The 15,987-nt window shown below is 38.6% G+C and overlaps 1 protein-coding gene across 1 annotated transcript in view; it reads right to left on the reverse strand.

The window, feature by feature from the left end:
- Positions 1 to 15,987, reverse strand: part of SI (sucrase-isomaltase) — a 143,875-nt gene that overhangs the window by 106,737 nt on the left and 21,151 nt on the right. The window contains exon 8 of the mRNA XM_007523647.1: positions 10,974 to 11,086. Within this exon, the coding sequence (XP_007523709.1) occupies positions 10,974 to 11,086 (113 nt within the window). The remainder of the gene's footprint in view (positions 1 to 10,973; positions 11,087 to 15,987) is intronic.

Raw genomic sequence — 15,987 nt, forward strand, 5'->3', positions numbered from 1 at the left:
CCAGTGGAACAGAATTGAAAGCCCAGAAATAAATCCCAACACCTATGGGCATCTAATCTTTGATAAGCGGGCCCAAAGCATTAAATGGAAAAAGGAGGCTCTCTTCAATAAATGGTGCTGGGAAAACTGGATTGTAGCATACAGAAGAATTAAATTGAACCACTTTATCTCACCAGAAATAAAAATCAACTCCAAATGGATCAAAGACCTAGATGTCAGACCAGAAACAATCAAATACTTAGAGGAAAACATTGGTAAAACGCTTTCCCACCTACACCTCATGGACATCTTTGATTAATCAAACCCAATTGCAAGGAAGACTAAAGCAGAAACAAACCAATGGGACTACATCAAATTGAAAAGCTTCTGCACATCCAAAGAAACTATTAAACAAACAGAGAGACCCCTCACAGAATGGGAGAAGATCTTCACATGCCAGACATCAGACAAGAAACTAATGACCAAAATATATAAAGAGCTCAGCAAACTTAGCACCAAAAAAGCAAATGACCACATCCAAAAATGGGCAGTGGAAATAAACAAAACATTCACCTTAGAGGAGATCCAAATGCCTAACAAACATATGAAAAACTGCTCTAGGTCACTGATTGTCAGAGAAATGCAAATTAAGACAACACTAAGATACCACCTCACTCCTGTAAGAATGGCATACGGACAGCAGCAACAAATGCTGGAGAGGATGTGGGGACAGAGGAAACATTTACATTGCTGGTGGGAATGTAAATTGCTCTCTGTGTAGAGCAGTCTGGAAAACTCTCAGAAGACTAGACATGGACCTTCCATATGATCCAGTAATTCCTCTCCTGGGTTTATACCCCAAGGCTCCATAACACCCAACCAAAAAGAGGTGTGTACTCCTATGTTCATAGCAGCACAATTCATAATAGCTAAAACCTGGAAGCAACCTAGATGCCCAACAACAGATGAGTGGCTGAGAAAGCTGTGGTATATATACACAATGGAATACTATGCAGCTATTAAGAACAATGAACCCACCATCTTGGACAGAGCTAGAAGGAATTATGTTAAGTGTACAATGTCAGAAAAATAAAGATGAGTATGGGATGATCCCACTCATCAACAAATGTTGAGTAAGAAGATCTGAAAGGGAAACTAAAAGCAGGACTTGATCAAATTGTAAGTAGGGCACCAAAGTAAAAACCCTGTGTTGAGGGGTAGACATGCAGCTTCCAGGGACAGTGGGGGGTGGTAGTGGGTGGGTGGGATGGGTCACAGTCTTTTGGTAGTGGGAATGGTGTTTATGTACACTCCTAGCAAAATGTAGACATATAAATCAGTAGTTAATTAATATGAGAGGGGGAAAATCAGTTGTACGTCTCAAAGTTTCTCAAAAAACAAACTGAACCTTTTTTAATATATAGGCTGTGTATTTTATGTGCAGACTCTCTCAAAAGCCTAGACCAAGTAGATTAGAAGCATCCAATAGCACAGCTATATAGAAGATACTGGATACTGTACAGCAAACCCTAACAAAAGGACTTTTCAAAGTTAAGCCAATTATCATATAATGTGATGATAACATTAACTATCGATTGTCTTTTTGAACCCTAAGACAGCAGGAACCTCACATCTCCACTACAAAGCCCCTACATCCCTCAGTCCTGGAACCCTTGGATAGGGCCCACTTTCCCGTATGCGTCTTCCATACCAAATAATATTGCATCCACTGATCACAACCTAACCAACGCAACGATTGCCACCTCAACATGCTTCACCTCAGTCTGTGTCCAGAGACTTCACCTGTGGAATGACAACCCTTCAGCTTCATTATTCGGGTGAGACCTTTCCTTTTATAGTACACTCTAATTTCATCTCAGGTGGTTCACCTTCTAACAAAGTCCCATAACCTAGATATACACCAGTTTCTGTGAGAGAGAGCTTATGTTCACACGTATCCATAAACTACTGCAAAATATATACCTATATACACTAGAGTTTGCTTTTCCAGATGCCACCAGGATGCTGGCCAGGCTTCCCTGAATTGAAGACCCCACCAATGTGTCCTGGAGCTCAGCTTCCCCAGAGACACACCTTACTAGGGAAAGAGAGAGGTAGACTGGGAGTATGGACGACCAGTCAACGCCCATGCTCAGCGGGGAAGCAATTACAGAAGCCAGACCTTCTACCTTCTGCAACCCTCAATGACCCTGGGTCCATGCTCCCAGAGGGCTGGAGAATGGGAAAGCTATCATGGGAGGGAGTGGGTTAAGGAGATTGGTTGGTGGGAATTGTGTGGAGTTGTACCCCTCCTACCTTATGGTTTTGTTCGTTAATCCTTTCTTAAATAAAAAATTAAAAGAAAAAAAGATAGGCAAGGCCATTACATAATGATTAGAGGATCAATCAACCAAAAAGATGTAACAATTATTAACATCTATGCACCCAATGAGGGACCATCTAAATACATCAAAAACTTACTGAAAAAACTACAAAAATACATCTATAGTAATACAATAATAGTGGGAGACTTTTACCACCCCATAGATAAACAAAGCAGCAAATCAACAAAGAAACAAGAGAATTGATTAAAGAGATGAACAGACTAGACCTACTGGACATTTTCAGAGTTCTTCACCCCAAAAAACTGGAATACACATTCTTTTCAAATCCACACAACATATACTCAAGGATAGACCACATTTTAGGCCACAAAGACAGCATCAACAAATTCAAGAGCATTGAAATCATAACACGTAACTTCTTAGACCACAGTGGAGTAAAGCTAACATTTAACAAGCAGAAAATTACTAAAAGACACAGAATTTGGAAACTAAAGAACATACTGCTTAAGAGCCACTGTGTCAGAGAGACAGTCAAGCAAGAAATTCAAACGTTCCGGGAAAGAAGTGAAAATGAAGACACAAGCTATCAAAATATTTGGGACAGAGCTAAAGCAGTAGTGATAGAGAAAAACTCACAGCCATAGTCACATATTAAAAAACAAGTAAGACTCCAAATAAACGACCTTAAGTTACATATCTAGAGGAAGAGAAACAAAGGAACCATAAGCAACCAGAATGGCAGAAATCATTAAAATTAAAGCAGAAATAAACAACATCGAAAATAAGAGAAACATACAGAAGATAAATGAAGCCAAATGTTGGTTCTTTGAAATATTAAACAAGATTGACAAACCTCTAGCCAAACTCACTAAAAAATAGGGGGGGGGGAATACTCAAATTAATAGAATCACAAATGATAGAGGAGATATAACTGACACTACAGAAATACAGAAAATCATGTGAAATTCCTATGAAGATCTATACACCACCAAGCTAGAGAATACGAAAGAAATGGATAATTTCTAGAAATATATTCCCTTCCAAAACTTAATCAAGAAGAGAACTACAAAACCTAAATTCACCAATTACAGACAAAGGAATTAAAACCGTTATTAAGAATTTACCCAAAAACAAAAGTCCTGAAACAGATGTCTTTGCAAAAGAATTCTACAAAACCTTCAGGAAACAGTTAATACCTATACTTCTAAAGCTCTTCCACAAGACTGAAGAAACATGAATACTCACTTCCACCTTCTATGAAACTAACATCACCCTGATACCAAAGGCAGATAGGGACATTAAAAAAAGGAAAACTATAGACCAATATTTCTGATGAACATAGATGCCAAAATATTAAACAAGATCCTGGCCAACCATGTACAGCAGTATATCAAAAAGAATGTTCATCACGACCAAGTGGGATTTATCCCAGGAATATAAGGCAGGATTAACATATGTTAGTCAATCACCACATCAATAAAAGCAAAACCAAACACCACATGATTATCTCAATAGATGCAGACAAAGCCTTTGACAAAATCCAAAACCCATTCATGCTCAAAACATTACAAAAATGGGAATAGATGGGAAATTCCTCAAGACAGTGGAGGCCATATATAGCAAACCTACAGCCAACATCATATTCAATGGACAGAAGATGAAAGCATTCCCCCTCAGATTGGGGACTAGACAGGGCTGTCCATCTTCACCATTACTCTTCAACACAGTATTGGAAATTCTTGCCATAGCAATCAGGCAAGAGAATGAAATCAAAAGAATACAGACTGGAAGGGAAGAAATCAAGCTCTCACTATTTGCAGATGATATGATAGTATACATAGAAAAACCTAAAGAATCAGGCAGAAAACTACTCAAAGTTATTAGGCAATATAGGAAGGTGTCAGGCTACAAAACAAATGTAGAAAAATCAGTGGCATTTCTCTATGAAAACACTAAGTCTGAAGAAGAAGAAGACATCCAGAAATCGCTCCCATTCACTGCTGCAGCAAAATCAATAAAATGAGGAATAAAGCTGACCAAAGAAGTGAAAGACTTGTATACTGAAAAGTATGACTCACTATTCAAGGAAATAGAAACTGATACCAATAAATGGAAAGACATCCCATGCTCATGGATCAGAAGAATAAATATCATCAAAATGAATATTCTCCCCAGAGCAAAATACAAATTTAGTGTGATACCCATCAAAGTTCCACCAAACTTCTTAAGATAATAGAGCAAAAAACTACAATAATTTATCTGGAACCAGAAAACACCTAGAATTGCCAAAACTATCTTGAGGAAAAGAAACAAAAATGGAGGCATCACACACGCAGATCTCAAGCTATATTATAAGGCCATTATTATCAAAACAGTCTGGTACAGGAACAAATATAGGCACACAGACCAGTGGAACAGAATTGAAAGCCCAGAGCTACACCCCCACACCTATGGACATCTAATGTTTGATGACGGGACCCAAAGTATTAAATGGAAGGAGTTTCTTTTCAATAAATGGTGCTGGCAAAACTGGGTTGAAACATGCAGAGGAATGAAACTGAAACACCTTATCTCATCAGAAACAAAATTCAAATCCAAATGGATCAAGAACCTGAATGTTAGACCAGAAACTATCAAATACTTAGAGGAAAACATTGGTGGAAAACTTTCCCAACCTAAACCTCAAGGACAACTTTGATGATACAAACCCAACTGCAAGGAAGACTAAAGCGGAAACAAACCAGTGGGACTACATCAAATTGAAAAGCTTCTGCACAGCCAAAGAAACTATCACTCAAACAAAGAGACCAGTCACTGTAAGGGAGAAGATCTACACATGCCATATATCAGACAAAAGACTAATCACCAAAATATACAAAGAGCTTAGCAAACTTAGCACCAAAAAAGCAAATGATCCCGTTCAAAAATGGGCAGAAGATATGAATGAGCTAAACATTAACTACAGAGGATATCCAAAAGGCTAACAAAGATGAAAAACTGGTCCAGGTCGTTGATTGTCAGAGAAATGCAAATAAAGTCAACATTGCAATACCACCTCACTCCTGTGAGAATGGCATACATCAAAAAGGACAGCAGCCACAAATGCTGGAGAGGCTGTGGGGACAGAGGAACCCTTTGCATTGCTGGTGGGAATGTTAATTGGTACAGCCTCTGTGGAGAGCAGTCTGGGGAATTCTCACAAGGCTAGAATTATGACCCCATTAATCATCTCCTGGGGATATACCCCAAGGACTACCTAACACCCAACCAAAAGGATGTGTGCACACCTATGTTCATAGCAGCAGAATTTGTAACAGCTAAAGCCTGTAAGCAACCCAGGAATCCATCAACAGGTGAGTGGCTGAGAAAGCTGTGGTATATATACACAATGGAATACTAAGCAGCTATTAAGAACAGTGAGCCTTCTCTGACCTATCATGGATGGAGCTAGAAGGAATTATGTTAAGTGAGCTAAGTCAGAAATATAAAGACGAGTATTGGATGATCCCATTTATAAACAGATGTTAAGAAAGAAAAGGAAATCCAAAGCAGGAGTTGACTGAATTTGGAGTAGGGCACCAAAGGAAAAACTCTGGGTGGAGGGTGAGGGTGAAATGTTCAGCTTCATGGGGCTAAAGGGGGGGGGGATGGGACACAGTCTTCTGGTGGTGGGAATAGTGTTTATGTACACTCCTATCAATTTGCAGTCATATAAATAACTATTTAATTAATATGAGAGGGGGAAAACTCATTGAATTTCTAAAACTTTTAAAAGCACAGACTGTCTTTTTAATACATAGGCTGAGTCTTTGATATTTTGACTCTCTTAAAAGTTTAACCCAAGGAGAACAAAGCAACTGGTGACATAGCTATATGCAAATAATGTCAAAAGACATAAAATTTAGTGAGGGTATGTATGATACAGCAAATCCTAACAAAAGGATACTTCAAAGTTAATTCAATTGTCAAACAATGCGATTATTGCAATAACTATCTACTGTCTTCTTAAACCCTAAGACAACAGGAATCTCCTGCCACGTCTATAGAAACTATGTTTCTCCGAATACTGGAATCTCTGGGGTGTGGATCACTTCCCTGCATGCTTCTCTCAAGTCAGGCCAAATGATATTGCATCTGCTGATTCCAATCTATTTAATGCAACAAGTACCATCTCAGCATGCTTCACCTCAGACTGTGTACAGAGACATCAGGCATGGATTGCCAATCCTTCACCCTCATCACTCTGGTGAGACCTTTCTTTTTATGGTAGTCTCTAATTCCATTACAGGAGGTTCACTTCCTAACAAAGTCCCAAAACCTAGATATAGGCCAGGTCCTGTAAGATAGAACATATGTTCACATGTATCTATAAATTAGGGCAAAATATATACCTGAAAACAAAAATACACAATAACCTTTAGTATGTCAATATCAAGTTCATAATGAAATAGTGTCCACTTAGACTTAGATACCCTCCTCACCCACTTCCTATTACAGTTCTCTCACTCACTCCAAAGCTAACCTTAGCAAAGCAAAGACTGAAAAATCTGAATAAGGGCACAAGACTGGCATACTTTAACGATGACTCTTTAGTCATTATCAGGCCATTCCACCAGCTGGAGCCCTAATCGGGGAGTCCTGAGTCTCCCAAACAGACTTGATGGGCCTACACCTCAAATAAATCACCCTCTCTATTGTTTCTAGTCATCTCTAACAGGAACAACAAAACAAACCCCTTTGTGGGCCCTCATAGGACCCTGCCCTCAACCTCGGTCAACAATGGTAGAGAATGTTTCATCCTCTGAAGGGAGGATAGACAACATTCTTTATGATACACCTGAGGAAAATGTGTTGATACTGGGGCAGCATGGAATGTTCCTACTCATGACCACAGAAAGTGAGCTCAGATCTCCATTTTGAGCTCCTGCCAATTATGGGCCCCAGATCACATCAAAATGATGAGGGTTACAGTAATATTTATACCCATCCCCATATTAGGAAGATATTGTCTTCCCTGATCCAGCTTTTTGGTCCTTTTCCCAGCCATGACATAGTCTCCCCAGACAATAATTAGGATTCACCTGCACACCTGCATATCAGATTTCAGACTCAGGCAAACACACACACACACACACACACACACACACACACACAAACACACACACACACACAACAAAAAACACTAGTATAGTTACAGGCCCTTTGAAATATAACTAAAATGTGCCTACTAGCTATCTACAAAATGGAAGATCCCCCAACACTTCATCTGCACTATCCCATCCTTTAGGTCCATGATTGTCCAACAGTTTGTTTGGCTTTGTATATTAACTCTCTTTTCAGCCACCAGGTTCCAGATGCTAGCAAGATTCAACCAGACTTTCTTGGACAGACAACTCCACCAATGTGCCTTAGAGCTCTGGTTCTCCAGAGCCCTTCCCTACTAGGGAAAGAGAGAGACAGGTTGGGAATATGGATCGACCAGTCAACGCCCATGTTCAGTGGGGAAGCAAGTACAGAAGCCAGACCTTCAACCTTCTGCATCCCACAAGGATCTTGGGTCCATACTCCCAAAGGGTTAAAGAGTAGGAAAGCTATCAGTGGAGGGGTTGGTATATGGAGGTCTGGTAGTGAGAATTGTGTGAAGCTGTACCCCTCTTATCGTATGGTTTTTTCAATGTTTACTTTTTTACAAATAAAAAGATAAAAAACAAAGAAAAAAGAAAAAATACCTGACTAGTGAAATAAGTAATGCTTTGAATTTTAATATATTGAGGTCTATTATGAACTTACACAGAAAGGAAAATTCATTTTTCTTCAAATGAGAAACAAAGTTTCTGTTGTTTACACTTTACATATTTGAGTGGTATTTAAATGCATCAAGGATTAAGAGTGCTATTTGTTATTTCAATGTTTTATTGTAATATTTATTTTTAATATTTTATTTATTTATTAGAGAGAACTTGAGAAGGAAGGGGAAGATAGAGGGAAAGAAAGAGAAACAGAGACACACCTACAGCACTAAAACACTGCTCCTGAAGCTTTCCTCCTGCAGGTAGGTACAAGGGACTTAAGCCCTGGATATGTTACTGGTTAAATCCAAGATTACTCAGCCTCTTCTTTAATGATGTAAGCACTTTAAAGTATATATTGAAGATTTTGTTTATTTATTCATGAAGAAGACAGGAGGAGGTTGAGAGAGAAAAAAATCAGACATCACTGTGCCACATATGCTGACAGGATCTCATGCTTGAGAATCCAATGTTTTATACACCATGGCATCTTCTGCACCACTGAAGTCTATATTGTACACCATTACATACACATTATAGGCATGACTCAATCTAAATCATTACTGACCACAGGTATTCTGCAATATCTGATAGACAACTATACCAACTAATATTTTTCTTTCTTTTTAAACTTTATTTATATTATTTGATAGAACAAAGAGAGTGGGGGGAGGGATATAAAGGGAGAGACAGAGAGACATTTGCAGCCCTGCTTCACTACTCATCAAGTGCCCAGCCCTGCAAGTGGAGACTGGAGGCTTAAACCTGGGTCCTTGTGCATGATAATATGCGTACTTGATCAGGTGCACCACTGCCCAGACCCTCAAATAACATTTTCTTAATGAGGTCCTACAAAATGTGCTGTCCTTTTTGACAAGTAGATAAACACACACAGTATACGCACAGGCTTACCTAACATTGTCATTATTATTTCATGTTACAAAACCTGTATATTTTCTATGATTTTTCTGAAAATCACATTTATGAATAACAAATTGGGAACCATTAGACTCTGTCAGATATTCAATTATGTAAAGACCTAGCTACTCACATTTCAGTGTTTAGGGTTCTAATTAGAGAGTGTTTGATCATAACTACTTTTCCTTTGAGATCATTTTGGGAGAAGGGAATGGTATGTCAGAAGACAAATACAAATTATTACATATACATACAAAATACTTAAAATCAAAATACTTAAAATCAAAATACTTAAAATCAAAATACTTAAAATCAAAATCAATATACATACAAAATACTTAAAATCAAAAATAATTATTTTTCAGTATTAAAAAGAGATTATCATGCCAGTAGGATGTGGAAGAGACCTAAGGATTCAGGCTCATGCTAAGCTCTGGATTATTCTTCTTTCTAATCCATCATTGCTCAGGTGCACTAAATAGGTGAGAAATAGCTTCTTTGGAAGCAACTTTCAGAATATGTTTTAAAATCTGCCTTTATTTTTTTTTAATTTTATTTATAAAAAGGAAACACTGACAAAATAAATATAGGATTAGAGGGGTACAACTCCACACAATTCCCACCACCACAACTCCAGAGTGCCCAAGTGAGTTTTCCTGGGGTTCCACATTAGTAATTCATGCACTGCCTAGCCACAGTCTTACAGATAAAACCATCTTCACTGCATACGTCCAACAAAATGGGTCATGTATAAGACAAGGCTTTAATATTAAGCATATTAGAGAAGTAAAATTCCTTGTCTGACCTTTAGAGAAGCAAGAAACCACTTGATATCAGAAATATAGATATCTGACCTTGGGTCCATATTCCCAGAGTGTTAAAGAATAGGAAAGCTATCAAGGGAGGGGATGGGATATGGAGTTTTGGTGGTAGGAACTGGGTGGAGTTGTACCCCTCTTATCCTGCCATTTTGTCAGTTTTCCTTTTTATAAATAAATAAAATAAGTAAAGAAAAATAGATATTTTTTATATATTGGCATATTTTTCATTGATTAGGAGAAACTAAAAGTAAGAGCTACTTTACTTAGTCATAATTAAGAAAAGCAAAATTTAAAACCATATACAGGTAGAGGTGTAGCAAGTGGTTGATTGAGCTGATATGTTGCCATGCATAAGAACCCAGGTTCAAGCCCCTGCTCTCCAACTGTAGAAGGGAAGCTCCACGAGTGGTGAAGTATGCCTATAGATATCTCTCTTCCTCTCTGTCTCCTCCTTCTAAGTTTATCTCTGTCCTATCTAATAAAAATAAAAAGGAAACTAAATGGCCACTGGGAGCAGTGGATTCGTAATATAGGCATTGAGCAGCAGCAATAACCCTGGTAGCAAAAACAAAAACAGTGGAATGAGAACTGACTATGCTCAATGACCCAGGTTTATGTCCTTATCTACCACATGGGGGCATCCTCAAGGAGGAAACTTCACAAGTAATCCAAGAGTGCTATAGTGTCTTTTCCTCTCCCTTTCTACCATTCTTTCCCTTTCCATTTTGTCACCTTCACTCTAGAAAAGGAGAAGAAAAGGAATTGTAAAGGTGCAAAACTGCAACAGAAAACCTTGGAGGTGTGGAGCCAGGTGGTGGTACAGCTGGTTGAGTGTACATGTTAGTATAGACAAGAACCCCAGTGTAATCCACCAATCCCCACTTGTGGGGGATGCTTCACAAGCAGAGAAGCAGGGCTGCAGGTGTCTCTATTTATCTCTCCGTCTCTCTCCCCTTTCAATTTCTCACTGTGTCTACCTAATAACTAAGTAAATAAATAAATCTGCAGGGATATGTGTATATTAGGCCTCTGTTATTTTTGTGAAGTCATTTAGATGTGTATACATGATGCATAAAGGAAAATTAAGGTAAAATTAATTTTATGAAAGAACCTAGACATACCTCTTGATACTGCTGGACTACTTGTTCTGGAGTATCTCCCAGGAAGATATAAAAGTCAAGAATGCCACCAATAACTCTGTAAGTTACTATGGGAGTAGGCTGGATGAACACCTCTGCAAAATAAAATTGGAGTGGTACATGTAAATCATAGAAAATACACAATGATTAAAATAATTGCTGTGTTCAGCTCAAATAATTTAAGAAGATATTAATACAGGCATAATATAAAAGACAAGTAAAAGGCCACTATGGATGATGTTTAGGTTAGAATACCTCACATGTTTTGCAGAGGTTGGCAAAAACTTCCCAGAGTTTGCATACCAATGGATAGAAGATAAATCTTCTGATAGCATCAATATTACTTTCTAAAATTGTGTTTTCATTAACTGTTTTAATTGTGATATTCTGAGAAAAACATAGTATTAATATTAACTTCGAGGGAAATTATAATAGTATATAAGGCAATTGTTGCAAGGATACAACATTACATCTCCCCATATTATGGGCCAATATAGCTGCACAGCTCACCCCCCCCCCTTAGCCAAAGTGCCATCCCCTGTCAGTGTTCTATTACCTGCTCATCTAGATCAAAGGTTTATTCACATTTACTCTAGATTTTCTCAGAATTGAGAAAAGAAAATGTCTGAACACAAGGTAGTATGGCATACCACCACCACTACCAAATAAAAAACTCTTATGATGAAATCCACTATTTCACTAACTACTAAACTATGAAGGCAGCATCATCCTGATACCAAAAAACAGATAGGGACACAACAAAAAAGGAAAACTATAGACCAATAACTCTGATGAACACAGATGGCAAAATACTGAACAATATGCTAGCCAACAAGATATAGCAGTATATTAAAAAGATTGTTCATCATGACCAAGAGAGATTTATCCCAGGAATACAAGGCTGGTTCAATATACATAAGCCAATCATTGTAATTCACCACATCAATAAAAGAAAAATAAAAAAACCACAGGATTATCTCAATAGATGCAGAGAAAGCCTTTGACAAAATCCAACATTCATTCATGCTCAAAACAATACAAAAAATGGAGATAGGAATTTCCTAAGATAGTAGAATCCATATACAGCAAACCTGCAGTCAACATAACACTCAATGTGTTGGTATGCATGAGACCCCTTCTGTTTCATTTGGTTTAAATCCTCCCTGCTTAACACTATTTTATTTACATAACCGCTGTTAACAAGCACCTCCCTCCAGGGCATTGGTTCAATCCCCAGTTTCATGATATGTTTTTGCTCCACCCCCCTCCTTGTCACACCCTGATCCCTTCTTTATCACACCCTGATTTTCACCAGTCACTTTTCTCTCCATCCTCTCTATGTCACATCCTGTTTCCACCTTACTTGGCAAGTATATATAAAGACAGCATTGTGAGTTTTACTGTACTGTACTTTGAGTTTAACTTAGCTCGTCTTAGATTGTGCTGCGTCCTGCATCAATAAAGAGATACTGCGTACAACCCAGCCATGAGTTCCTGGTCGTCTGTTACCCGCCTGTGAAGCTAGCCCGGTGAAAACAACATAACCCGTTGAAAACAACATCAATGGATAGAAGCTGAAAGCATTCTCCCTCAGATAGGGGACTAGACAGGGCTGTCCATTATCACCATTGCTCTTCAACATAGTATTGGACGTTCTTGCCATAGCAATCAGGCAAGAGAAAGGAATCAAAGGAATACAGATTGGAATGGAAGAAGTCAAGCTCTCACTATTTCAAGACAATATGATAGTATACATAGAAAAACCTAAAGAATCCAGAAGAAGGCTACTAGAAGTTATTAGGCAATATAGCAAGTTGTCAGGCTACAAAATCAATGTACAAAAATCAGTGGCATTTATTTATGTAAGCACTAAATAGGAAGATGATATCCAGAAATCACTCCCATTCACAGTCACAGAAAAAGCAATAAAAGATCTAGGAATAAACCTACCAAAGAAGTGAAAGACTTGTACACTGAAAACTATGAGTCAGAAATAGCTAAAACCTGGAAGCAAGCCAGGTGCCCAACAACAGATGAGTGGCTGAGAAAGCTGTGGTATATATACACAATGGAATACTATGCAGCTATCAAGAACAATGAACCCACCTTCTCTGACCCATCTTGGACAGAGCTAGAAGGAATTATGTTAAGTGAGTTAAGTCAGAAAGATAAAGATGAGTATGGGATGATTCCATTCATCAACAGAAGCTGACTAAGAAGATCTGAAAGGGAAACTGAAAGCAGGACCTGACCAAATTGTAAGTAGGGCACCAAAGTAAAAGCCCTATGGTGAGGGGTAGACATGCAGCTTCCTGGGCCAGTGGGGGGTGGGAGTGGGTGTGAGGGATGGTTCACAGTCTTTTGGTGGTGGGAATGGGGTTTATGTACACTCCTAGCAAAATGTAGACATATAAATCACTAGTTAATTAATATGAGAGGGGGAAAATCAATTGTATGCCTCAAAGTTTTTCAAAACACAAACTGAATATTTTTAATATATAGGCCGTGCATTTGATATGCGGGCTCTCTCAAAAGCCTAGACCAAGTAGATTAGAAACATCCAATAGCACAGCTATATACAAGATACTGGATACTGTACAGCAAACCCTAACAAAAGGACTTTTCAAAGTTAACCCAATAACCAAATAATGTGATGATAACATTAACTATCGATTGTCTTTTTGAACCCTAAGACAGCAGGAACCTCACATCTCCACTATAGACCCCTACTTCCCCCAGTCCTGGAACCCTTGGATAGGGCCCACTTTCCCTTATGCCCCTCCCAATCCATATCAAATAATATTGCATCCGCCAACCACAACCTAACCAACACAACGATTGCCACCTCAACATGCTTCACCTCAGACTGTGTCCAGAGACTTCACGTGTGGAATGACAACCCTTCAGCTTCATTACTCAGGTGAGACCTTTCCTTTCATAGTATACTCTAATTTCATCTCAGGTGGTTCACTTTCTAACAAAGTCCCAAAACCTAGATATACACCAGTTTCTGTGAGAGAGAGTTTATGTTCACACATATCCATAAACTACTGCAAAATATATACCTGAAAGCAGAAGTACACTAGAGTTTGCAGTGAGTACCTCCCTAACACTTCCTCTCCACTATGCCAAGCTTTGGGTCCATGATTGCTCAACAATTTGTTTGGCTTCGTATGTTAACTCTCTTTTCAATCACCAGGTTCCAGATGCCATCAGGATGCTAGCCAGGCTTCCATGGATTGAAGACCCCACCAATGTGTCCTGGAGCTCAGCTTCCCCAGAGGCACACCCTAGGGAAAGAGAGAGGCAGACTGGGAGCATGGACCGACCAGTCAACGCCCATGTTCAGTGGGGAAGCAATTACAGAAGCCACACCTTCTACCTTCTGCAACTCTCAATGACCCTGGGTCCATGCTCCCAGAGGGATAGAGAATGGGAAAGCTATCCGGGGAGGGGGTAGGATATGGAGATTGGGTGGTGGGAATTGTGTGGAGTTGTACCCCTACCCTATGGTTTTGTTAATTAATCCTTTCTTAAATAAAAAAAATTAAAAAAAAAAAGAAATAGAAAATGATACCAAGAAATAGAGACATCCCATTCTCATGGATTTGAATAATTAATATAATCAAAATGAATATTTTCCCCAGAGCCATATACAAACCTAGTGTGATACCTAGCAAAATTCCACCAAGTTCCTTTAAGAGAATAGAACAAAAATTACAATCATTTATCTGGAATCAGAAAACACCTAGAATCACCAAAAAAATCTTGAGGAAAAGAAACAGAAATGGAGGCATCACACTCCCAGATATCAAGCTATATTATAAGGCCATCATCATCAAAACAACCTGGTACTGAAACAAAAATAGGTACACAGACCAGTGTAACAGAACTTAAAGCCCAGAACTAAACCCTCACACCTATTGATATCTAATCTTTGATAAAGGGACCCAAAGTATTAAATGGAAGAAGGAGGTTCTCTTCAATAAATTGTATTCTGAAAACGGGGTTGAAACATGAAGACGAATGAAACTGAACCACTTTTTCTCACCAGAAACAAAAATCAAATCCAAATGTATCAAAGACCTGAATGTTAGACCAGAAACTATCAAATACCTAGAGGAAAACATTGGTGGAACACTTTCCCACCTAAACTTCAAGGACATCTTTGATGATACAAACCCAACTGCAAGGAAGACTAAAGCAGAACCAAATCAATGGGACTACATCAAATTGAAAAGCTTCTGCACAGCCAAAGAAACTATCACACAAACAAAGAGACCCATCACAGTATGGGAGAAGATCTTCAGATATTGTGCAATAGATAAGAGGCTAATAATTAAAATATTTAAAGAGCTCACCAAACTTAGCAACAAAAAAGCAAATGAAGCCATCCAAAAATGGGAAGAGAATATGAACAGAAAATTCACTACAGAAGAGATCTAGAAGGCTAACAAACATATGAAAAATTGCTCCAGATTGTCAGAGAAATGCAAATAAAGACACCATTGAGATACCACCTCACTCCTGTGAGAATGGTATATATCAAAAAGGACAGCAGTAACAAATGCTGGAGAGGCTGTGGGGACAGAGGAATCCTTCTGCACTTCTGGTGGGAATGTAAAGTGGTCCAGCCTCTGTGGAGTGTAGTCTGGATAACCCTCACAAGGCCAGATGACCCAGTAATTCCTCTCCTAGGGCTATATTCCTAGGACACAAAAACACCCAACCAAAAAGATTTGTGCATATTGATGTTCATAGCAGCACAATTCATAATAGCTAAAACCTAGAAGCAAACCAGGTGCCCAACAACAGATGAATGACTAAGAAAGCTGTGGTATATTTACATAACGGAATACTATACAGCTATTAAGAACAATGAACCCACTCTCTCTGACCCATCTTGGATGGAACTAGAATGAATTATGTTAAATTCGCTAAGTCATAAAGACAAAGACGAGTATGGGATGATCCCACTCATCAACAGAAGTTGACA

The sequence above is a fragment of the Erinaceus europaeus genome, chromosome 14 (assembly GCF_950295315.1).
Source record: "Erinaceus europaeus chromosome 14, mEriEur2.1, whole genome shotgun sequence".
Taxonomy (NCBI): Eukaryota; Metazoa; Chordata; class Mammalia; order Eulipotyphla; family Erinaceidae; genus Erinaceus; species Erinaceus europaeus.